The sequence below is a fragment of the Calliopsis andreniformis genome, chromosome 4 (genome assembly GCF_051401765.1).
Source record: "Calliopsis andreniformis isolate RMS-2024a chromosome 4, iyCalAndr_principal, whole genome shotgun sequence".
Classification (NCBI taxonomy): Eukaryota; Metazoa; Arthropoda; class Insecta; order Hymenoptera; family Andrenidae; genus Calliopsis; species Calliopsis andreniformis.
Genome location: NC_135065.1, coordinates 12566937 through 12592722, shown reverse-complemented (window position 1 = coordinate 12592722; position 25786 = coordinate 12566937). Strand labels below are relative to the sequence as shown.

General features: G+C 46.8%; 1 protein-coding gene across 1 annotated transcript in view; it reads left to right on the top strand.

The window, feature by feature from the left end:
- Nucleotides 1-25786, top strand: part of Cac (calcium voltage-gated channel subunit cacophony) — a 64485-nt gene that overhangs the window by 24709 nt on the left and 13990 nt on the right. The window contains exons 2-20 of the mRNA XM_076377180.1: nt 5888-6002; nt 6151-6545; nt 9966-10069; nt 11096-11251; nt 11361-11581; nt 12848-12951; nt 13751-13866; nt 14073-14132; nt 14202-14303; nt 15214-15426; nt 15492-15919; nt 16113-16435; nt 16502-16621; nt 16695-17258; nt 17386-17731; nt 17802-17966; nt 21282-21392; nt 23573-23683; nt 25422-25505. Coding sequence (XP_076233295.1) covers nt 5888-6002; nt 6151-6545; nt 9966-10069; nt 11096-11251; nt 11361-11581; nt 12848-12951; nt 13751-13866; nt 14073-14132; nt 14202-14303; nt 15214-15426; nt 15492-15919; nt 16113-16435; nt 16502-16621; nt 16695-17258; nt 17386-17731; nt 17802-17966; nt 21282-21392; nt 23573-23683; nt 25422-25505 — 3838 coding nt within the window. The remainder of the gene's footprint in view (nt 1-5887; nt 6003-6150; nt 6546-9965; nt 10070-11095; nt 11252-11360; nt 11582-12847; nt 12952-13750; nt 13867-14072; nt 14133-14201; nt 14304-15213; nt 15427-15491; nt 15920-16112; nt 16436-16501; nt 16622-16694; nt 17259-17385; nt 17732-17801; nt 17967-21281; nt 21393-23572; nt 23684-25421; nt 25506-25786) is intronic.

Here is a 25786-nt window from a genome sequence, read left to right as displayed (position 1 = left end):
GAATTCCACGAATTGGACCGATCGCAGAAGACGAGGATTATCGTGGCAAACTCTCCTCCTTCGTCTGCTCTTAGCAGATAATTTATTGCCGAGCTTGCAATCCTGTCGAGCACATCGCGTGGACGATCTTGCGTTCCACGTGTCCTACTTGCATTCTGATCGCTCACGCCTCCTTACTTCACGAACACGAGGTCCTCGTCGAGTTCTTTCTCGAATCCTCCCTATCTGCGAGTTTCCATTAAGCCAGTGGGATTGATTCCAGTATCGCGATCACGATTCGCGAGATATCTTGGCACAGTCTCCCTTCGACTCAGAGCGATCGTCGCGATCGATCGCGTGGCGCCCTGTCCACAAAGAAGTAAATAATTAAGTCGAGCGTCTGGGGTCATCGTGTCACTCGATACGCGGGCATAAACGAGACTGAGTCGAATTACCTCGAACGCCGTTGCGTACGGGGCTCGACCTAAATCTACGCATCGACAGCTGACAGCTATACGGCTAAGAATTCACGAGAACTGTGCTGAAACACACTGACCCAGTGATATATAATTTCCTATGAATTATACACAAAGTCTATTGATTTCGAACAAGATCAAAGTTAAGCTACCTTGACGGTTCATTCGTCTCGAGAATGAAAAATCATAGGATCCGGGTAACCTTATAATTTTCTAGTAAATACAGAAAAGAAGTTCCTTAAAAAAACGAGAAAGTGTCCGAGCGCGAGTAGAACGAAAACATTGATCTGAAAGAAGAGAGTCCCTTGGAGAGAAGTTGTCTGTGCGAGGAGGCAGAAAGCAGCAAGCGCGAAAAGACGGCTGATCCCTGAAAGCCCATCGAGAGAGGGCTCGTGCGAGAGGGCTCGTGCGAGAGGGCTCGTGCGAGAGGGCTCGTGCGAGAGGGAGCCCGTGGAAATGTAGGAAAGGGCCGAAGAGGTACGCAGCCGGTAGTCGCGGTTGTGGTGATCGTGGCTCGGTTGACGTCACCGAGCAAAATGGCGGTGAGGTGACGTCACCGGGAACCCCCTCTCAAGAGGTGGCTCCGCAACGTCGGTCGACGAGGTAGCCTCGATATCTCGTACGGATGCCAGAGAGAATCGGAGAGGAAAAGAGAGGGTGGGCGGAGGTGTCGGTCGTGTGGGCGCCGTGACGTTCGCATCAGCGGACTCTCGGTCCTCGTTGATTTTTGGCAAGATCGTTTCGTGCATTTAGAGAGCGGCATTAGCCAGGTTTTCGAGTAACGATCGTCGTCGCGACGGACCTGGCCACCGGGAGACGCCCCACGGCGCGCTGCGTCGCGTCACTCGCACGTTCTTTCTCCCTTTCGTCTGGGACCATCGCTCGACCACTGCCTCGACTTGCCCAGCCTCAACGAGCCGACGACGATGGTTCGACTGACGGCGCTCTTCGGGATCGTTCGCTCGGCTCTGGCCTGGTGCACGTGGAAAAAACCGCCGAGCAGCAAACGGTACGTAAGCACAGGCGAGGTAGGCCAGGCTGTGGAAGACGATGCTGGACACACGCGAGATATATACTGCGCACGTGGTGCAGAGCGACGATTCGGCTGCGCGCCAGCCCGAATCCCTGCTCGAGCCAGGGCGGTGGTACCGGCGCACTCGAGCTGTCTGCGATTCTTAACCGGCCGCCAATTCCATCCCTACCCCGCGGAAGCCCGCTTCCTTGCCCTCTACCCTTTCCACCCTTCGACGTTAACCTCTATTCGGGGCTGGCTCGGTAACGCGTGGGAACCGCTTCAAGGATCAATCGGGATTGCTAATCCAACAATTTTCTGATACTCTGATTCAAAACAAGTCAGAAATATGATACGATCTCAGTAGAGGGTGACTTGCTGTTGCGAAGGAGTTTGATTTTCGCTCGTTAACTGTACGCGTGCGCCGATTCATGCGGTAGCTATTATCTGCCTCCACGATGCTTGGGGAGAGCGATGGAAATGCGAAATTTCTTCTTGCAAATTTGAGGGAACTAATATGAAATAGGAACAGGAATATTGGTGAAGGAAGCGAAAGACGGAGCAAACCTAAGACGCTTCTGCAGTCGAACGGAAGTCGAGGCATGGTGGTTGACTAATGATTTCACGGAGAAGCGACGCGGCAATTGTGTTCGCCGATATAACAATTTTCGAGGGGCCCGTTATATGTAGTACGCCATTACGTCTTTCATATTGATTTTCCGAAAGGTATTAATAACTCTGGAGAAGTACCGTCGATAACTGATGAGCCATAATAAACTTTGTAAGTGGCGTCCCAGTTGCTACGAATAGACACTAATCTCTGTGCTCCTCGATGGGAAGACTATAGTTCGAGACTAAAACGAAAAGAAAAGAGAAGAAAACGAGCAGAATCTACCTTTTTCATAGACATGATAATTGCACATGTATCTTTAGTTTCCTATTAGTGAAGACCGAGAGAAGTTTTTATTCAGAAAGCGCAAAGTTCGTTCCATCTTCGACAGTCATTGTCCTTCCATCGTTCCCCATTTCCACAGTAGTTTATCTAGGTCAACTTTCATGCCCCAATTTCGTATATTCAATACCCTAATCCCTGCCTTTGATATTAAACGAAAAACGAAAGCCAAGCGGTCAATTTTTGCAGCCATTCAATTCGTCGGGATTTCGAATTGGCGTTAGTCTGACCATTGCTCGACCTATTCTACTGGATACCGAAGCGAAGCGCGCTGGCTCGACAAACAGACCTCTTTTGCGAAACTGAGCGCTCTGAAACAGCACTGGAATATGGTATAAAGTGTTTTTCGGTTCGTTGATCTATACCAGGTTGCCTGCCAACTATCTCGCCCGGGGACTGCTCGAAAAAAGGAATCGACTCGTGAATATTCAGTCGTCGCGACGGGCCGCGGAGCAAAAGGGACGGACGAACCGAGAGAGACGCCTCCGAATTAATTACACCGAATAAAAAACACGGACCCTCGGCGACACGAACGCTTGGCACGGGTAACCTCCCCGTTAACCCGTAAAAAGTCATTTTGGAGTGACGTTGCACCGCGTAAATCGTGGTCAACCCTTGCCTTCACAACAACCAGTCTTTTCTGTAACACGTTCAGATATTTATCTATTGCAATTTCACAGTTATTACAAAGGATGCAAGACTAGAATCCTTGCATTCACGTTTCAGATAACGTTTTCTCTTAGGAAGCAAATACTTAGGTCACACTTTCTCTGTGACAAAATTCTGGGAAGTTAGGTAATTAATAGAAATCGAAAATTACAGTATTTCGGAGGCAAAAATTAGGGAGCATCTGGTGTTAAGTCGTGGTAAGCTATTTCGAAATTCGCTCGGATAACTATTTCAAGATGGGACAGGAAACTGAAATCGACATTACATTTAGAAACTTTCAGACCGTGCGTAATCAGTAATACGCTGCACCTGTTGCTGGCGTAACAATCATGGAAGCGGTGAACGAAGACTCCTGTTAGGGGATGCGTTGCACCAGCCTTGCCAGTCAGTCCGCACGGGCTCATTTTCGAGAGTATTATCGATTTTGTCCAAACGGGGCACATTTCTATCAATTATTTCCGCTTCGAATTTAATAATTCAGAGGTTCACTCGAGGCGAAAACGGACGGCTAGGCAATCTGACAGGAAGTTGCTCCCGACTCGATCGTTTCCTTGGGCTTGATGACTCTATACTAGGAGTGTGTACAGGTACAGGAAGCCCGATCGAGTTAGAAAAGTTAAATTGATTTAGTTAGAAGACGGCAACTGATGGATCCACGAAGAAATTCTCAAATATTAGAGTTCTCGTAGAGAAATATCGTTTAATCCATTTGTCCAGGTTCAAGACTCCTTCATTACAATTAAATATTCTCTTTGAAACTAAGTACACACCGATACTAAGTATCGTTTAGATACTCCCACTACAGAAGAAAGCAATCCGATTATTTGTTACTGCAATCGAACAATTGCGGTACGAATAGCAACATTATATTGCTATTACGACGTCGCGGTTGACTGATAATGCTATGTTAATGCGTTTCACGTATATGAGGTCAGCGTGGGCAGGTAAATTGGTCCTTCAACTGCAATCGACTCTCGTATCCATGGTTGAACACATTACATTAAATCGTTATTAATTGACCTGCAGAATGGCGAGCTTTATTCGGTTTAAAAAGTGCCGATTAACGAGCTTCGAAGTTCTTAACGAAGGCTCCTTGACGAGAAGCTCGCATGGAGAGCCTTGACACCCTCCAAGTAGCTTTATCATCTTCGAAGGCAGTCAGGAAAATAGCAGGTTCGAATTTCGCTCGCCTTTTCATCCTCGAGATGGATTCGTAATTATTGGCCGACGTTCGAGATACAGAAGACGCGTTGACGCGTGCAGGAAATGACAAGGAACGAAAGACTACTCAGGAATAAAAACTCGCGTGATTGGTTCTCGAGCCAATGAAGGCGTCGAAGGGGGATCAATCTTGACGTGCGTCGCGACGTTCTATTTTTAGAGATCGTATAATTCAAGGGTTGAAAGCTCTAACCGCGGTTTCCCGTTTCTCTGGTAATTCATTCAAAACTTTCGAACAGAAAATTCGGCAATTTTGGAATCGAGAGTAAGGATTGAGGGCACTGCGGATTGCGAAAAACTTGGGTCATATGCCAGTCCCAAGTGATTTCAGTTGTCGCGAGGTCGTCCATAATATGGTCGGGCAAAGTTTGTTTCCCGTTTGGTCGGTTGGTTGCACTGGTGAATGAATTTTACGAGTTGGACCGCGTACACCTACGCGTTCTCGTCTACACAGTCTGGTCCAGATTAATACCGAAGAATAACGAGTCTCCTGAGATATTCTCGGTCCACGGAACTCTCGATTAAATGTTACGAATTGTCTGGAGTTTATTTGGAGAGAGCTTTTAGTTGTAAGCTTCTCAGCAACAAGAGAATTTAAGCAAAATTCGGTAGTGGGTTGAAAAAAAATTTCAAAATTGAAGCTGCTCGTTCGATTGGTCTTCTCCGAAAGGGGGGAGATTACTTGGAAGAGCAAACGCTTTGCCATCAAAAATCGTGCATTATTCGATTATTCTCTCGTTACAGAGTGGAAGGCAGCTCGAGTTCTAGCGTTCTCAAAAGAATTTAAAGAGCACTTTAGAGGGTTCCTAGGAACACCCCGAATGCAACTACGATCGATAAAGGACATATTCTTCCGCACGTTGTGCAAATTCAGCAGCGTAGTTTCTTTTTTAGAACGGCGAAGAAACAGGAAGGAAAATGAACGCTCTATTTCCCGATGTTTCTGTGATTAACCTAGGAATCCCTTTTCATCTCTCGGTTGTCTATTTCGGACGAGATACCTTCCTCGCCTATTGCGGCGAAAAGTTGATCGTTTCGTGGCCTGTTCATGCACCGTAGCATCTGTAAACGTGCTCGAAATTCTTAAAGGCGTTCCGCTGATCACAGCTGAATAAAGAATCAAGGCCAGCTGAATGGGACGCAATTTTCCGACGATACTTGGACGAGCCATCGAGCGCGTCGTGAAAATCACGCAGCCTGCACAAATGCACCTGTGTATGTACACTCAAGGCTCCTTGTCGCGAGTTATTGCATTATCGGCTACCTCCGCTGCACTTTCCTACGAGAAGGAGCCACGTGCTTGGCACAATCCTGACTACAGAAGTCTCAGTTAATGCAGTTAATTAGTCCCGCGTTAAATGCTTGCGCCATTAACGAGCTCTTCTGCGAAAAATCTTGCAACGCGATGGATGCTTTCGAAACCCTCCACGGATGATATTTTACGGTCGAGTTTTGTCCGAGACACAACGTGCCTATGAAATCGATCACGTCCTCCGCCATGCGTCGTTCACGCGTCCCCGATAAGCTCCTTTGACTTTTTCTACGTCGTCTAACCCTTTCATCTTACTTGGTTTCTAGGTTGGCAGCGCAAGAGGCGGCACAAAGGGACCCTGGATACGCGAGTCAGTACAGGAGAAGGCCGAGGTTGGCCGGACTGAGTGGTCTCGGTGACTGGACTAGCTTTGGAGGGGAGGTAAGTGGCATCCAAGCACATGGAAGCTTCGAATCCATCTTTTCGCGACTCCTTTTGCGAAATTCCTCTTCCCCCGTTCTCGTTCTATCGCTCGATCGTGGTGTCGAAGCTCGATCGAGGGTTGTAAAGGAAACGACGGTGCAAACAGGTACCTGGTCTGGTGGATATGGCGCCAGGCCGGGATCAGGGCGGAGGGGCGGGTGGCGGTGGGGGAGGCGGCAAGGGCACCACGTCGTTGTTCATCCTGTCCGAGGATAATTGCATCAGGAAGCACACCCGCTTCATAATCGAGTGGCCGCCCTTCGAGTACGCCGTCCTGCTCACCATCATCGCCAATTGCGTGGTCCTCGCCCTCGAGGAACACCTGCCCAAGCAGGACAAGACCATACTCGCACAGAAGCTCGAGGCCACGGAAATCTACTTCCTCGGGATCTTCTGCGTCGAGGCGAGCCTCAAGATCCTCGCCCTTGGCTTCGTCCTCCACCGTGGCTCCTATCTGCGCAACATCTGGAACATCATGGACTTTTTCGTCGTGGTGACCGGGTGAGGGGACCATTTTCTCTTTTCTATCTTCGAACTCTCGAGAATCTCTCCCCCTTCTTCTCGACTCGTCGATTTTGACTTCGGGGGATCTCGTTTCTCGGCCTCGCGGTCTGTTGAACCGAAAGAGAGCCGAGGCTTTTCTCTCCTCGCGAGGCGGTGGAATCTAGAGCAAGCCGCGAGCACCGAAATGCGGGATCTTCCTCGGGAACGATTCGCGTAAGCTCACGATCCATTATTTTCTTTCATCGCGATCTCTCTCATGCTCATGACATTACGATCTTTCGTTCCCTCCCCCGTTTTCTCCTCCGAACAAGCGAACGAGCGAACGAGCGAACGAGCGAACGAGCATATCTTTGCCTCTTGCCGCGCAGTTTTTCGTGCTCTCCTTTCTGACTTCCATTCGACGGAAACGATGTAACGCAGGATTAACACGATTCGCGATCCTTCGGGTGGCTTCCTTCGCCTCGAAGCAAGCGAAGCACAGACGTTTGGAGTGGAAAACAGTGGACGAGGAGAATGTTACGGTCAGGTCTCTTATCTCCGTTTAATTGTTTCGCAAGCAAACGAACGAACGCGCGATTAACCAACCTTTTATCCTCGATCGCGTTCAACCCGAGGAACTCTGTTCACGGAGAAAACTTTTCCTCGCTGTCTTTTCCTTGCCGGTTTTTCCCAGCGATAGCTCTCGGGAAGAATGTTTCGATGTCGAACCGTAAATCGGGCAGCAGAGGGCGGGGCGAAATTTAGCAGTTGCCGGCAAAGACAGAGGGGAAAGGATCTTCGTCCGTGCAGGCTTAAGATTTAAGGAAGCACGTCGATCGGTTTTTCCGGCCGAGCAGATAGATTCTAGAGTAATCCTTGGATTAGGTCGATGACCGTGTTCGCCGAAACAAACGTGGACGTCGACCTGCGTATGCTACGTTCCTTCAGGGTCCTCAGACCGCTAAAGCTGGTTTCGAAAATTCCAAGTGAGTCAGTCACAGTTCTGTGAAACGGCTAAGATGCAAAGTCATAAGTAACAGTACAGAGTGCAGTAACAGAGAACAGTCGAGCAGCAGATTAATAAACTAACTAACCCCCTTCCCCTTATGGCAGTTGTTCCTGGCAGTTTTGTGTACGTTCGACTAGTCTCCTTAGTTTTAAACGTTTCTTGATTAATCAGACACACATACTATATAATTAGTTCGTCGACCATTTAGTTTCTCTTCTTTTCTCTCTTCTTTCTTCTCTCTTCTCTCTTCTCTCTTCTCTCTTCTCTCTTCTATCTCTCTCTTTCTCTTTCTCTTTCTCTCTGTCTCTTTCTACAACTGTCTGTCTTTCTCTTTGTCTCACTTGCTTTAGTTGACACGTTGGGTCGACGTTTAGTTCTGGCAAGCGAGACCAGCATCAGCTAATTTTATGTAACTCTACGTATATTTACTTAGATATCTATACGTATACGTTCATCTAACGATTTCCACCTTAGTTTTCTATCCTTTTAGTTTCCTTGTTTAGTTTCCCGGCTAAACGTGTCATTTGAGCGTTTCGTTTTTCGTTGATTGACCACCACTTAGAAGCTATGGGTGTATTAGATCAGTTATGATTGACGCTAGATGATCGTTGACAGTTGGTGATCGATATTAATTGAATTATATCTTTCTATATTTATATTATATATTCTGTGTCCACGTGGTTTGCATAAGTCGAGTGTCCGTTACATATATATATATATATATATTTATACACGTATATATTCTACTGCCTCTAGAGAGGATTTGCGTGAACTAGTCGCTAGTGTTGCGTTGCGTTACTTGTCCTATCTTCTGTCGTGTTATGTTCAGTTTTATGCACACGTTGTTCTTACTTTAGAGACTTGCGAAGTCGAGGAATTAGATACGCAAACAGAAATACCAAAGCATTCACACACGAACCTACAGACACATCGAATCGTCGAGGAAATCTTTGGCCTTTCATCAGGGAAAGGAAAGCTTGGCGAACGAGGCTTGAATTCCTATTGCTGACGAACCGCTTTCGATTCTTTTTCTTGAAATGATTTAACGAGAATCATCCTCTGATGACTCTCCATTCGATATGGTGGAATTGGACAACCTTTGCCTCGAAGATCGCAATGCATTCACACGCACACGTTCACACATGAAAGAAGACAAAGAACTACTAGCTTGCAGGTGTCTCAATATTTAGCAGTCTCTATCTTTAGTCACAGTCACCGACTGAAAGAGTTGTCTGTACATTGAAAAATAGGTAGGTGTCCTAGAGCAGTAACGTATTCGAGCAAGCTCGTATTTGCTAGAGAATCATACCTTTAGACACCCTCGAGAGACCGTGTCATCGTCCTACAGACTCGTAGACTCCAGCAACGGTGTCCTCTCTTGCACCAGCTTCCCTTTCACTATTGATCCTCGAACCTCCTCTCTCCTTTAATCAACGCATACGGCATGCAGGAGAAAGAAGAATTTACATCCGCGCGAACATTTGGACTGGTTCGCAAGGAATTCGCTGTTTTACGTCTGCGAACTTTTAAACATGCAGATTTTCATTCTCCTCCGAGAAGAAATTAGAACCGTGATTAAATTATTCTTGAGAAATCTGGACCCCCTCGAGGGCTGCCCTCCTTACAACTTCTCCGGAGCGTCTTGCTTGCAACTCATAGAGATTTTTAATAGAAGCTCGCTTTAGAATTCGAGTCAAGAGAAAGCTGATTGTCAGCGCTAGAAAAGTCAACTACCCATCTATAATTATTGCGTCCCGACTTCCCACGTCATTGATACTTAAATGCATCTTAGGTAACTCCGATCGCTTCGATAATCAGCCGAATTGATTTCCTTTGAGACCGTTCTGCCCTTTCACGAAGACTGTTTAAGGGGTAAATCCGCCGATGCGCTAATTCGATAAACTAATCCGACGCGGTGAGAATCAAGAGTCAAGCTTTCGCCTTTTGTCTTCGAATTTGGTTATACGATTCGATCGACCAACTTTCATCACCACCCTCATTCTAGATCGAATACCTACATAGAGCATAATATACTACATGTGTAGACTTGAATCGTGTTTCAAATTTCATTACGACTGTTTATCCCGTAACTCGCTTGGGCGATAGTCCGCAGATAACAGTCACCTTTAAAATCGAACCCCAGCTTAATCTATTTAGACTAGAAGACGCTAATTGAACTCGTTAAACTAGAAGCACACCCTTTGAAGATACGACAGGACAAAAAACGTTAGAAAAGATGTGCGAAGACATCGGTCTACGACGAGCATCATCCCGATAGAAATTCTCCCGACTCCTTCGGGTTAGGTCATACCATAGAACGCTAGTTAAAACCACCTAGTTGTGTAGCTTAAGTATTTAAGTAGCGTGAGTATTAGTGTAATAGAGTAGTAAGTAGTAAAGTGTGGCGGGGTGTGTGTGTTTTGGGGCAGGTTCATCACGGCGTTCTCGCAAGGCATAGACCTGGATATGGATCTGCGCACGTTGCGTGCGATACGCGTGTTGCGACCGCTCAAACTTGTCTCCGGCATACCGAGTGAGTAGCGTTTCAATTCAATCGGCCATCAAAATCCAGCCGAATCGAACAAACAGAGCCGAAAGAAATTGCCTTGTCTATCTGTCTCTTTTTTTATCACACACTCTATTTATCTCTCCCCTTCTCTCTCTTCCTCTCTCTTCCTCTCTCTTCCTCTCTCTTCCTCTCTCCTCCCCACTCAACCCCTCAATCTCTTTTTGTTTTCGTTACGGGCCGTCGCCACGAGTTCACGATTTTTCCAACAATCGGCTGGCAAATTCTGAATTTGCAATTTCTCGGTTCGCACACGGCAATTCACTTTCGAGTCACGAACGCCGCGGAGTCACAGAAACGTTCGATTCTGCGGTGTACACGGGGGGCTGGTGAACATTTTTCATTAGAAGGAAAAAGAGAAACGCGAGGTTCGGTGCTCGAGGAACGCGCGTGTCGCCGCGCAATGGAAACTGTCCCGCGTCTGGAATTCGGATACTTCGTGGGGATCGAGTCGATCCGTTCCTCGGAACGTTCACGTTTCTATCGATAGTTGCTGCATAGAGCCGATTACGAACCGAAGAATACGTCTCCCAGACGTACGAATCGTAGATGAGTTGTAGTAAGTTTTTATATTGCAAGTATATATTATATTTCTATATCTACATACATATATATCTACACGTAGATGCCTTGCAACGTTAGTACGATTATTTTGTTTCTGTAGCACCACCCAAATAGCTATCTTTTGAGAGTTTCTGTATGCTGTGTCTATGTAACAACGAAGTATCCCAATTGTTTGGCCGCTGGATCGTCATTTCCAAAAACGCAAATCAAAAGCACGCGATATTTCATCGATAAGGACATGTCTTCCAAGGTATCGAGCAGACAATGGCTCAGCGTAGAACTAGTCGAAACGACGCCACGCGTAATTCCCCGAGCAGCGACGATAGTGAAGAAGTAAATGCAAAACGGGTCGATTAAGAGACACGCGCGAATCGCTTCGAAAGAGCGGTGGTTGGACCTAATTACTCCTCGGCAATTTTTTGCGAACAGGTCTCCAGGTGGTGCTCAAGTCTATTATCAAAGCGATGGCCCCGCTTCTGCAGATCGGCTTGCTGGTACTTTTCGCCATCGTGATATTCGCTATCATCGGCCTCGAGTTTTATTCGGGAACTCTGCATAAAACGTGTTACAGCATCAGGGATATCAGTGAGTAGAGGAGAATCTGAGCCAAGTCCCTTCTATCGAATCGAAACGCGGTAAACTGCACCAGAAGAAGCTCAGAGACGCTGAGAGGCTGAGGATGGCTCTGTTGCAGATGTAATCGTGAAAGAGGGCGAACAGCCGAGCCCGTGTAACACGGACAACAAATCCGAGGCGCCGTTCGGAGCCCACGTGTGCGACGCAAACACCTCGACGTGCATGGATCACTGGGAGGGACCAAACTTCGGCATCACCAGCTTCGACAACATCGGATTCGCCATGCTCACTGTCTTCCAGTGCATCACTATGGAGGGCTGGACTGCCATATTGTACTGGGTAAAGCAAGAGATGTGTCCTTCAGTGTTAAAACTCTCTCTGTCTTGTACATTTATCCGGGTCTCAGTGGAATTGCCGATCGAATAACGTCGGAGTTCTCGATTTTTCGCGCTTCTCCAATCCGTCGAAACGACGAGCTTCCGCCGTTGCCGCTTGTCTTTGGCAAACCTAATCACAGGCCTATATCTGTCGCCTGCAGGTTGTTCACTGTTGGAACAAGCTGCACGCGAGTTCGACTGTTCTGTCAAAGACCAGTGGCAAGCCAACTGGAGGTCGTCGATTCGACGACTACCACTCCCATTTTCTGTGTTTCACCCTCGATATCTACATCTCTCTGCCTGTGCCGTTTCATTTTCTTCCATACCTTTACGATCTAAATGTGACCACTTTTTTTTCTCTCTCGTTACCAATCATTCTTCTCTATGTGTCGTACTTATTTGTCTCTATGTGTCTGCCCGATAACAGTTTGGCTTCCGCCGTGTCTCTCCTCGTTCACCGGAACGAGGCAAAGTGCTTGCAGATGTCTACAGCTAACACTGATGTATATGTTCATCTTGCTCAGTATAACACTGTCAGTTTCAGCCCTCTTTGCAAATCTCTTGGTGTTTAATTGTATCTTTCCGCGCTTTATTCTCGGCGCCAGGAATCTCGAAGAATTCTAAAGCGTGAACCCTGAGAGAAATGCTGCGGGGGCTTTGGATTTCTTTGGGGTTCGCGCACGACTGACTCGTACCTTTGATTTCTCGATACAATCAAGGTTGTTGAGAATTCTACTTGAAATACAGGCCGCCTGTTATATGAGAAATGGCACTGCAATCCTATGCTATCAAACTTTTATACTCGTCTTTACGCATTATGTTTTCTTTCTCATCGTCAGTACATATGTGTACGTCGTACGTACCGAGCGTACATCTTGATACCTTATTCATTGATCGTTGCATTAATCGTGGCTCGTAGCCGTACGGTGAGTATACGCGTGTCTACGAGCCATCGAGCATGCGTACTCAAATTTCTATTTTGTCGTTGACCCGAGATATCGTCGCGTAGAAAGATCCTTTGTCGATAGAAAACTCAGTGCTGTTTCTTGTAACGAAAGCGAGAATAAAAAAATACTCTCCTACGAAAGTAGGATAAAACTAAATGTTTCGATGTTCGAGAGTCGAGTACCATTTCCTTGGATCTCTGATCATATAGAACTGTCTGTAATCGATGCATCGTGCTCGCACGCGTAACACGCGCTTCACGTGGCTCTGGTCAAATTTGCAGACAAACGACGCTCTTGGCAGCACGTACAACTGGATTTACTTTATACCATTGATCGTCCTTGGCTCATTCTTCATGCTGAACTTAGTTCTCGGTGTCCTCAGTGGGTGAGTACTTTCATTTTCGATTCTCGTCCTCCCCTTCACCCCCTTCATCCTCTACTCCCGCCCTTCTGAGTTCCACGTTTTACGATCCGAGGCCATTTTCGATAACAGGAATTTCAAAGCAGGACGAATCCGCGAGATCTACTTAGTCTGACACGATTACCATACTTCACTCGAAACGCTCGCTCTGCATTGGTAAAGCCGCGGTGGTAGGACACTACTCGCGGATTCGTCCTCGCTCGTTCACCTTACGAGGCTGGTGCTCGCGTACCACCCGCAATACGACCGATCACCTTTCTTTCTTTTCCGTCAGGGAGTTTTCGAACGAAAGAACGCGCGTCGAGAGGCGGGCGGCTTATCAGAAAGCAAAGAGAAAGCGTCTGTTCACAACTGCGTTCAGTGCCTACTTAAAGTGGATCACTCAAGCAGGTCTCAAAACGATCGATCTTCCCCCAAGTTTATCGCTCCGCTAGCTGTTTGCCCGCTTGAACAGAGACGATTTCGAAAGTACGAGCAGTAGCGAGTAAGGGCTCAGTTGTCGCGAGATGCCCCCTGTACTAGCGCCAGTGTCCCCCTGAGATTTCGTCCGGCAGTTTGCCTCCCGTGACGATAACGCTTTGCGTAAATAGCTCGAATAGATCAACGCGCACCTTAACGTGGCGGAATTTGTTAGACGCTCGCTAGAGTAACGACGCGTCGCGACCAAGCACCTGTATATTTGAAGAAATATTGCGTTTGTCCCCGAAAATGTTCCCACATCCTCCCGTGTAACGCTGCTATCATGACTCTGTAACGCTTGTAGAGAGTTTGCGAAGGAGAGAGAGAAGGTGGAGAACCGGCAGTCCTTCCTGAAATTGCGAAGACAACAGCAGCTCGACCGTGAATTGAACTGCTACCTGAATTGGATCTGCAAAGCAGGTTAGAAAGCCAAACCAGCCAGCTATCGATTATCGATCGAGCCACCCTTTTACCTAAGCTATCCACTTAGGCCAGAGAGAAATTCCTTTCGCTTCCATTTGTTTTTTTGTTGACGAGCAATTTCACGCGTTGTCGAGGCATCTAGAGCGGTCGATTTTTCATTCGGGCGTCCCTGTCTGTGTCTCACCGTTCACTGTCATTTTTAGAGGAAGTAATACTCGCGGAAGAAAGGACCACGGATGCGGAGAAAAGGCACATTTTAGAAGGTTCGTTATTCTTACAAAGTTTGTCAATGTTTTTAAGGCCTATTCTAAACAATTGTTTCTGTTCTGCAGTAAGAAGGAAAGCTGCGGCCAAAAAGAAGAAGCTGAAGAATTTAGGCAAAAGCAAAAGTACGGATACGGAGGAAGAGGAAGGCGATGACGACGGTGACGATGGTGAGTTCTACTTTTCTTTTCCTTAGCAATAATAATTTTAAGGCTTAAACATTCTAAGTACACGCTATCAGTTGCTCCCCTCGCTTCAGTGTCTAAGACAGTGCTTAAAGGTAACTGCAAACATCGATGCTTCAACTTGCAAAGAGGAAGACAAAACAAGGCTGCACTTGTAACTTTTCTGTTTTCCTCTCTATTCTCCTCTGAGAGATGCTTGTCGTTTCGTCTCTGACACACGAATATTACCTAACACTGACACGACTCGACACACAAGAAGACAGCAAGAATGGATTACAGCTATCGCGAATGTTGAGACCATTGAGTAAACTTTGAAACTGCGAATTCGGATCCGAATGTGCATGTGTGATCGCATGCAGAAGAACCACGCTTCTCACGCAGACAGAAGCACGCGTAAATCGCGTAACAGTATGCTGCCGCGTAATCGACTTTGCTGCAGAGCATACTTGGCACACCCAGACGACGTAATTGTCACGTAGTTAGCGTACATACATACGTACATATATGTGTCCTGCTCGAAAGCGCAGCTTCCATACAGAGAGTATGATAAAAGCGCTGTAACTATCGTAATTATGAACAAATATGAAGATATCTGGCAATAATGCTGTGCGTGCAACGAGTGCCTGCTTTGGAAATCTGTAACATTCGAGCACGTTAATAGGCAAACTCTGTCGTACAGGAAAAATTGTCGATATTTGAGTTGCTGTACCTTTGTAAAAAGATATGCAATTTTTCCTAGGAGGATTTCTAAATCCTAAAACCACAGTAGGTACCTATCGTCTAGGAGTTGTTGACTCTGCAGATGACCGAGGCAAAACTTATCTTTGCTTTTTTCTGCTTCGTGCAATTTGTAAATTATGAATCACTGATGAACTTATTGATCTGTGGTTTACAGGGTTCTCGAGATCTTCCTACTTCAAGTCGAGGGAGGAAGACAAGGGCGCGTTCGCGCAGTTCTGGCGAGCCGAGAAGAGGTTCAGGTTCTGGATACGGAACTCCGTGAAATCGCAAAAGTTCTACTGGTTCGTCATCGTCCTTGTATTCTTCAACACCGTATGCGTCGCCGTGGAGCATTACGGTCAGCCGCAATGGCTCACCGATTTCCTCTGTAAGTACTTCTATTCAATGGCAGCTGCTCCAGCATCGTTTAAACGAATGTTCGATGGTTCACAGATTTCGCAGAATTCGTGTTTCTCGCTCTGTTCATGTTGGAGATGTTCATAAAGGTGTACGCGCTCGGCCCTCGCACATACTTCGAGTCGAGCTTCAATCGTTTCGACTGCGTGGTCATCTCGGGATCGATCTTCGAAGTGATCTGGTCCGAGGTGAAGTCCGGCTCTTTCGGCCTCTCCGTCCTACGTGCCCTTAGACTCCTGCGAATTTTTAAGGTCACCAAATACTGGAAGAGCCTGAGGAACCTCGTAATATCGCTGCTCAGCTCGATGCGTAGCATCATTTCCTTGCTCTTCCTGCTCTTCCTCTTTATTCTCATATTCGCGCTGCTCGGCATGCAGCTGTTCGGTGGCCAGTTCAATTTCGAATACGGCACGCCGCCCACCAACTTCAACACCTTTCCCATCGCGCTGCTCACTGTCTTCCAAGTAAGTTCGACACTTCGCTGCCTCCTTTCTCGCGTTAATCAAGCACTGTTAATCAGTGTAACGTGTCATCGATTAAATCGAGGAAGGAAACAAGACGCGAAACTTTAGTCCTTCCTCGAAATCGCGAGAGGATTTCAAGAGAGAGCTCTACAATTCAAACGAATCCCTCTAAAGAAGATTGCTCGTATTCTAGATCCTGACCGGAGAAGATTGGAACGAAGTGATGTACCAGGGTATCGAGTCGCAAGGCGGTCATAGGAGGGGCATGGTCTACTCGCTCTACTTCATCGTGCTGGTGCTCTTCGGCAACTACACGCTGCTGAACGTGTTCTTGGCTATCGCCGTCGACAATCTGGCAAACGCACAAGAACTGAGCGCCGCCGAGGACGAGGAGAAAATCGAGGATAAGGAGAAGCAAGCGCAGGAGCTCGAGAAGGAGATCGAATCCTTGCAGAATCCCAAAGACGGTAACGCGCCCAAAGTGGAGATTTGCCCTCCGAGTCCGAACCAGAATTTGTAAGTTCTCGTTGTCTCGACAAACGCGTGGCTGACATATCGTTACGAATTCTTCTTCGATTTCAGCAAAGACGGAACAGGTGGGAAGCAGTCGTCCGAAGAGAAGAAGCAGGATGAAGACGATGACACGGGACCAAAACCAATGCTGCCATACTCCTCCATGTTTATACTGTCCCCTACGAATCCGTAAGTTCTACAACCACACAGTATATTTCTTTGGTACAGTATTGATCGTAATAACGAGTTAATCGGTCCACAGCGTAAGAAGAGCCGCCCATTGGGTCGTTAACCTGAGGTACTTCGACTTCTTCATAATGGTGGTGATATCGTTATCCAGTATCGCGTTAGCCGCCGAAGATCCCGTATGGGAAGGCTCGCCGAGGAACACAGTTCTGAATTACTTCGATTACGCGTTCACCGGTGTCTTCACCATCGAGATGATCTTGAAGATCATCGATCTCGGCATCATCCTTCACCCAGGCTCGTACCTCCGCGAGTTCTGGAACATTATGGACGCGGTGGTCGTGATTTGCGCCGCGGTTTCGTTCGCCTTCGACATGACCGGCAGTTCGGCTGGACAGAATCTCTCGACGATCAAGTCGCTGAGAGTGCTTCGTGTGCTCAGGCCATTGAAAACGATTAAACGTGTGCCGAAGCTCAAGGCGGTCTTCGACTGCGTGGTGAACAGTCTTAAAAACGTCATTAACATTCTCATAGTGTACATATTGTTCCAATTCATTTTCGCTGTGATCGCGGTGCAGCTGTTCAATGGCAAGTTCTTCTACTGCAGCGACGAGAGCAAGTATACGGAACAGGATTGCCAGTGAGTATAAGATGGTTACGAGTCGAGGACCAGTAAGGGATAATTGTCTTTCGAGTCGATGAATATGTTGCAATAAAGAAAAATCAAGGGTGCAATTTTCTTAATGGTATCTTGGTGTGTATCCCAGGGGACAATACTTCGTTTTCGAAGAGGGTGCCATGCTGCCAGAGCCACAGAAACGAATATGGCAGTCTCAGTGTTTTCACTACGACAACGTGATGGCTGCGATGCTGACGCTGTTCGCGGTGCAAACTGGCGAGGGTTGGCCTCAGATCCTGCAAAATTCGATGGCAGCCACGTACGAAGATAAGGGCCCCATCCAGAACTTTCGTATAGAGATGTCCATTTTCTACATCGTCTACTTCATCGTCTTTCCATTCTTCTTCGTCAACATCTTCGTGGCCTTGATTATCATCACATTCCAGGAGCAGGGAGAGGCTGAACTCCAGGACGGCGAAATCGACAAAAATCAGGTTTGCTTGGCGTTCTACTCTCTTCGTTTCTACAAAGATATCGTTATTAACTATTCTGTGTTTCTTGTAGAAATCTTGTATAGACTTCACGATACAAGCTCGCCCTTTGGAGAGGTACATGCCGAAGGAACGAAACAGCGTAAAGTACAAAATCTGGAGGATAGTGGTATCAACGCCATTCGAGTATTTTATCATGATTCTCATCGTATTAAACACATTACTACTCATGATGAAGGTAAGTGTCACGATTCCTTTGTTCTCTCCGAAAACGTCTCGATGAGAAATGTATGAATTTTTCTTGCCGACGTTACGAGCCCGAATGACAATTCTAAATGATGTACGACGCGAAATATCCGAACGCCAGAGTTAGTTACCCTTTAATCATGTGTCCCTGTGTATATTACAATAATCGGTGTCCCTTGAATCGTTTTCTCCCCAATTTACTCGATCTTGTCGCGTTTCGTCGAGTCTTTGGCAATTTTAACCAATCGAAAAGCAGCCTAGATCGTCGTCGATCGACTAGATTAGCGAGATCGTCGACGACAACGGTGAGAATACACACACGTCGTGTTCGACGAACGTGCACAATGGAGAGTTCGAAGTGACTGTAAGATATAACGTTATATTTGTACGAGGACATTGTTGTTCTTGCCTGCCAATTTATTTATCGCTCTCTGTATAATTGTCATCCTTGTGACCATTGATACATGTACACAGCTGTGTTGAATACTTTTGTGTCCCCCTTTTCGACCCCGAACATCCCTCCCCTTCTTCTTTCCTTCTTTTCGATTCCATTCGAAGCTGACTTTAGTTGAACAAACGTGCTTGACGGTGTCTCGTTGCCTTTTAAATTCCATGCTCCTCGTTCGCTCCAGAATCGAGACACTTTTATTTCCACGCCAGCCACGCGCTGCAAATTGCCTGAATGTTATCGAGACGAGTTCCAGCCACTGAATTTGGAATCGATCCAAAGCTCAATGGATTTATAATTGGGAAAGCCTCTCGTAATTGCGAAGAATCCAAGAGGCTTTGGGGCGTTCGAATTCAGTGTCGAAATTTTGAGCGAACACTTCGGGCAGATGCACGCGTCTGTTCCATATACGCACACCGATCCCTCGTTTATCATTTGTTTCGCTTTCGATGGTATTACTTTCCCTTCTGTACCCCTTTGTATACGTATCGTTTCTTATGATTTCTCTTCTGTGTCTTTAGTTCAGTCGTTCTTACGTTTTCCATCGGTGTCTTCTATCCCCCGCCTCCTACTCTCAATGCATGCCCGCTGCTATGTCCTCGTTTTGATAGTAGACGTACTCGAAGATGCGTGGAAAAACGATACCGAGTATCGCTGCGCTCCCGCAACCTCACATACACCACACAGATACACGCGATACGCGTTTGGCTCATTCGTCTCGACAAGCCCACGTTTGAACTGGCGACGAGGTTCGAAGCATTGCACGAACGACTGGCTTGATCCAATCTACAACTGCAATGGGAACCGAGCACAGGCAAACGAAGGGGACAAGAGAAACGCTGCGCGACACAGAAGAGCCCTGCACGCGAGTCCACTTGTTTCAGAGCACCCCTCTTCTCCCCTCTGTCCTCTCTTTTTCGTTCTTTCCCTTTGGTATGACCTGCCTGTACACGGAACACACCCTTCTGCGTTGAATCGTCTTAGAACGCTGTCTGTAAACACAGAAAGGTGACCGAACACGTTCATAGAGGAGCGATACGCTTTTGTCCTCGTCTGACCACATACACGCCAGTGTCACTCGCGAGCTGAAGCTCTGTTCTTGATTTTAGAGTCCCGACGACGACACGCTTCGCGATACGATCAGAATCAAAGCTATCGGATCGAGGTGACACGGAGCTCGACTGGACACACGCGTAGCTCGTTTCTTTCTGTTCGCCCTTTTGTTTCTTTTTCTCGTTGTCTGACACGAATTGCCTGACGACACAAGGAATGTGACAGAGCGCACTTGCACACCTAACTGCACCATGGTCTTGAGAATGAAACGCACACGAGTGGCACACGATATTTGAATGTCCTGACCATGAACGAGGAAAGAGACGAGACTCCTCCGAATCGGTGGGCAATTTTGGCCGACCTCTGGGACCAAGTGTCATTTAATTGTCGCGAGTCTCGGTCTCTTTGTTCAGAGGCACGTAGCTGACGCCGACACGCCTCGTGCCCGAGCCTTCGTTCGCACAAAACGCGCGAAACTGCGTGTCGCATGCTGGCTGCTCGCAACAAAGCAAACTCGGCTGGACCAAGCCGAGCGAACCAACACGAGACTCGTTCACTTTGAATGCGTGCGTGTGTGCGTGTGCGTGAGCGTGTGCGTGCGCGCGCGCCTGCGTGAGTGCCTTGACTTTTCCATCCAACACCAAAAACACGAATCTTGCACGGGGCGCCCGCACGACTTGATCCCTCCCCCCCTCGAACAGCAGAAAGAAAGAAGCAAAAGAGGAAACGTTTGAGTACCTCGAGCGGAGGGATTTGCAACCCTCCTTAGCCCCTCCCTACGAAACTCCTACTTATTTTGTTATCTTCTAGACATTTTTTAGCTCGCTCTCTGGACATCTTAATTCCTTTCGGTTCATCTTTTCGTTTCCTTTCGTCGTTTCTTTTGCCATAGCCGCTCTTCCTCTAGTTTCTATCGCGACTCTCACTCCAAGCACCAAACTTGCATCTCTCCACCCGGAAATTGATCCCGATGCAAACGACCGAAGGACTGGGAATAACAGATATCTTAAGTTTCAATCAGTATTCTTCGAGTTTGATACAAGTAGCGTATAGAAATTCCAGTCAGACAGTCGTTGCATCAAGCTCGACCATCACTCAATCCCTTATCGATCGCATTGAGTACCCAAATGACAAGAACGTCTAAATGTAAGTCGTTATCCCATTAAAGAAAAGATGTAACACCGTAAAACATACAGTAGTCTGTAAAAAATCACCCCTATTCACCTTGGTATAATAAGGGAGGAAACAATCCTTTTAATGTCACCGTTGCGTTGTACACACCCCATAGGGTCGGGCAGAAACACGTATCTAGGTTAACGCTAATGTTATACACCTATCTGTTTTCCTTTCTCTGTCTCTCTTTCTCTATCTGTCGACTAGAAAGTGTCACTATATATGTACACACATCGCGTAACTTACAGATTTCGCACTCTAATTTACACGTCGTGCATCTATTACATACTTGCGATACCGTGTGAACGATGGAAGTCGGCCCAATCATACGCCTATACTACTGAATTTCTGCCATGTCTGACTTATCGTTGAGCGTTTACCGCAATCGTGCATAGATCTCGTGACTGTTGCGTATGGATGGGCAGGCTTCTCGATTATAAAAGAGAGCGAGTTCCCTTTGATCCCCTCTCGGGAAAAAAAACGGGAGAAAGGGAATCGCGATGTCGTGGAAGGCGTCGATTTTCGTAACGAGGTTCGTCGCGGTTCGTGAATACGCGCGCGTCTATAGCCTTGTACCGTCTGTCTGTCTGTCTGTCTCTGTCGGCCGTGTGTTTGTCAGTGTATGCATTGCAGTTCCATCGGCAAAGCGACGTGTACAAGAACACGCTGAAGTACATGAACATGTGCTTCACGGGGATGTTCACCGTCGAGTGTATACTGAAGATTGCCGCATTCGGCGTGAGGGTAAGCTCCACTATGCCAACAAATCCCTCATCGAACAGATTATGTACCGAGAGAACGTACGCGCTTAGAAACTGCCGAAAAACGATTCCTCGACGTGTCGCTGCATTTTTCGACGACTTATCGAACGGGTAGAGGACCGAGAGCAATGGCAGCGACAGACGTCGCGGAATCGATTTTCGGTGTAGACTGGTAAGTTCCGCTTATTAGAAAGCAATTAGAACGTTTTCTTTTCCTTTCGAGAATAGGTAGTATCTTGTCGACTCGAGTACTCGAAAATATCCGTGTATTACGAAGATACATGTATGTACGAGTATCTTAGATCACTACTTATTGTTAGAAAATCCTTTTGTGTTCAGGGCTGAACAGACGCTGGACATCCAGCTGTAGCCGTAGTTGTACTTGCTACCTACTTTTCTTCTCGTTCCCTCTAGTAATACGTTTCTGTAGAAACATTACTGTAAGATACTATAGTCTGGTTAAGATTACCCTGTCCTTTACAGTCCGATTGCATCTGTAAGAGATTGCAGCGGATGCTCAGCTCTCTACACGATCGGAACGACTTTTACGTTCATGCACATTCATGCTCCGAGAAGATTGCAGGATCAAGAAGATTCGAAACATATTGCGCGGGCATAATTGCCCTTTGCTTCGATCACGTCACAGTTAAACGGTCTTCTTCACCCTGTTCTCTTCGATCTAACACAGAACACACGAAGGATGTCGGATCACGCTTACACAGTCATCCGAATTCTTCGCAATTCGTCAAATTTACTCTCGAAACTGAAAACAAGTTCAACAGCCGACTATTTCGTGGGAAATCTCTTGAGTGAATCAGTTCGAAGATTAAATTAGAAATAAAAGCTGCATCTGGCTGTCGAGCTTGTTCCCAGAAGATCTAGTTAGTCTATGTAACACGAACACACGCACAACACAACACGAGACACGCGCCTTCACACTGATCAGTACCCAGACACGAAGAGACCAAATATATCTGTCGCGTTGAATTATTTTCCGTTCATCTATCCACCTATTTATCTCTTACTCTGTCTTCTGTTTCTGGCTGATTATTTTCATTTCGAAAGAACTTTTCCCACGAGATGCGTTGAACGGGGGGGACTGCCTCGAGGAAGCGAATCCGCTACCCAGCACGATAAAGGCAACCCAGAAAGCTGCCGTGCATGCTCTCCGTCTTGCTGCATCCGCACGAAATCACTGCACGTTGACATGATGTTTTTGGAATCTTGCATGCCTCGCGTCGCTCCGACGTGGAGTATCGATTCGAGGATGATCGAGGCGCGCGACCGATACTCGACGTCAAGCAGCGCTGCTGTAATGACTACGTGTTATAGGCATTATTCGAAAGTCAATGGGAAAACGGAAGCCTCGGGAAAGCTTCCGGTTCCCGACACATGCATGCCATTCTGCCATCGTCGAGAGGGCCGATTATGTATCAGTTTCACACACACTCACCACACATACACACACAAGAATCGAGCATCGTTTCGTGTGCGTCACCGATGATTAGATACGCAAACACGGCGAGCTATCTCGAAGGATCGCTCTGTAAGAGATTGGTTAGACTTGCTTCTGGGACAGCCCCAGAGAAATTGTCCTGAGCGAAGAGGGAACAAAATTCTCGCAACGGGAGTACCTTCTTCCTTGTTATTCAAAAATAAGAGTGCCATAAATTATCGCGAACGTTCGTCAAAAAGGTTCGACGACATAATCGAGACCAAAAGTCAAGCAAGTGACCCCGTTGCGAAACCATTTCGAAGTTCGACAGGCGATTCGAGTAAAGTTTCTTTCCTGGGAACGAGCTTGTCCGCCACTTTATTTACTCGAACTACTGCTTCAAAGGAGAATGGAGTTAGAAACGCGCGTGGATTAAAAGGAATGAAATAGCATTCGCGTGACCTGTCGAGCCACGAAGTAAATAGCAGATAATGGAACCAGATACGATCAATGTAAAGGATAAATTGTGTTATCGAAGAAACAGCCCGTCCCGAAAGTTTGCGAGATTCGGTAAAGTCGAGTTAACGACAGAGAAGTTAACGAAAAAGAAAGCGATTAAAGTCGACTAAATCGAACGAGCAGAAACGAACAGTAGAGAATAATGGAAGACGGGCAACGATACAAAGTCTGAGCTTGTGTTACGTCTGTGTGTTGGGTGTATTTTGTAGTATCACGAGGCGCCGCCAATACTATTGGACACCTTGACCGTCGTGAACTTGGTCGTCACCCTCCTTTTCCTCATTGAGTGCATCCTTAAACTCGTCGCCTTCGGATGCAAGGTATAGAAACAGCCTCTTAATCACTAACTTCACTAACTTCAATCACACGCAATTGTATTAATATTATAGCGTATATGATGTAACATTTTTTTTCTCTTTTATTTCTCCACTCAACGGTCAACGATAACCCTTCGTGCCCCGCGGTTATAGCCACGTTTCGCGAGAGTCTCAGGCAGGGAAACGAGAAACGGCGGAAAATAGGAATATCTGTGTCGCGGCTGGTACATAAAAGATTCGAAGCATAGTCCCGTCGAAGGCTCGCCTTTCTCGAGTCGCGTCCCATTGTAGTTCGGTCGACCCAAGCAAGTAGAAACTTTTGTGAACGTACGATCTCCTTTGTTGTTTGATCTGTTTCAGAGGTACACGATGCAAGAGCGATCGAAACGCGTCTACCGATTAGAACTTCGAGCGGTACTCGTGAAAACGGGGGAACGACTTTTGATAACCGGGTTTCGTGAAACACTCCAGAATATACTCATAAAACAAGTTGTCTTAGCGTGTGTACTCTTATCATGGAACTAGCTGCTTCGTATTCTTTGAGAAACCTTAACATTGGAGGTTGCTTGTAGACTCCTATCCTCCGCCAATACACATTTTCTTCTTGTTTTCACGCGTACTGTCTATAGGTTCGTCAGTATACTTTTCACTGACCCTCTGTATCTAGAGTAAAACTAGAGTTTTACGTGGCGATTGTACTGAGAAGCTGCGATAGAACCGAGATTGTTACGCTGATATTCGCTTGCAATTTCGGAAGCGTTAGAGGAAAGTGACCTCTTTCCTGGAAGATAGTTGAAAAGTAGAGCTTCCCGTGAATAAGCGCGCGTTTGTATCTCCCCTTTTCTCTGTACCTCTCTCTCTCTCTCTCATTCTCTTTCTCTCTCTCTTCCGTCAACCCCTTTTTCTTTCTAGTTTGCTTGCTATTACCGGCATGCTCCCGTAGAAGACTTCTCTTTAGAGGCGATCTCGTCACTTATACTTCAGCTGATCACCGATCACTGAAGCGCGCGTCTTCGATGTCTCGTAATCGCCTTGAAACCCTCTCATTTTCCACCAGCCCCGATTATTCGGCCCAGAATAAATCAGACAGAGAGACTAGCCCACTGTCTTCTAATCGTGTACCAGCTTTTCGCGTACTTCTCCCATCTGTATCGTAGACACTTTACGTTGCGTGTGTATATAGAGTAACGTACCCAATGTATGACAGCTATCGATAACATTGAACGTAATAGTTTAGATGTACCGAGACTCAAGTAGAAACAGCGCGTATACTTCACGCAAGCTTTCTAGCGATACTTCGCTAGACGTTTCCTAAACTTTCCTCCGTAGCCGTCCACGATTGCGAAACGTTTCGAGAACGAAGAGATATGGCCTTTACTCGAGAGAACACCGCTCGTGAGCACAACCCTTCGTCACACACTTTGGTTGACTCATAATTAGCGTTTATGTTCGTGTAAGGGTGCGTACAAACACACACACGTACACGTACAAGCACATACACACAGAAGACACACTACACCCAAGTCGAATTCGTAGTTTCTTTCTTAGAGGTAGTTTAACAGACATTCTACACACTCGATGCACTTCGAAGTTTACTCGGGGCGCTTCATTGAATACAGATGAAAATGCAAAGACGAAAGTGCAAAGAAGTTTGTCCGAGGAAACTTCGAAGCGGCAACGATAGGCAAGATCGCTACCTCGACCGTTCCTAATCGACTCTTTTTTAATCCCCCGCGAGCAGAACTTCTTCAAAGACGCTTGGAACACGTTCGACTTCATCACGGTGATCGGCAGCATCGTGGACGCCCTCGTGATCGAGTTCGGGGTATGTAAAGTTTCAGCAAGTTCCGTCATAAGTCGCTAAACGAGTAAATGTTCAGACCGAGATGTAGTTACGCGAGGAGAAGTAGAATATCCAAACGTTCTTTTCTTTCTTTTTTACTTAAATCAGAAACCTTGAGAAAACCTCAAACTCCTGTTAACTGTGTAACCCAGTGTTGCTTGATTGTACATTTCGAGTGTTGTCTTTCCTTTAACCCCTTTGCTGCTTCTTTAGTCTCAGCAGAAATGTACAGGCATAGCAGGTAAATCGATCAGATCTTATTC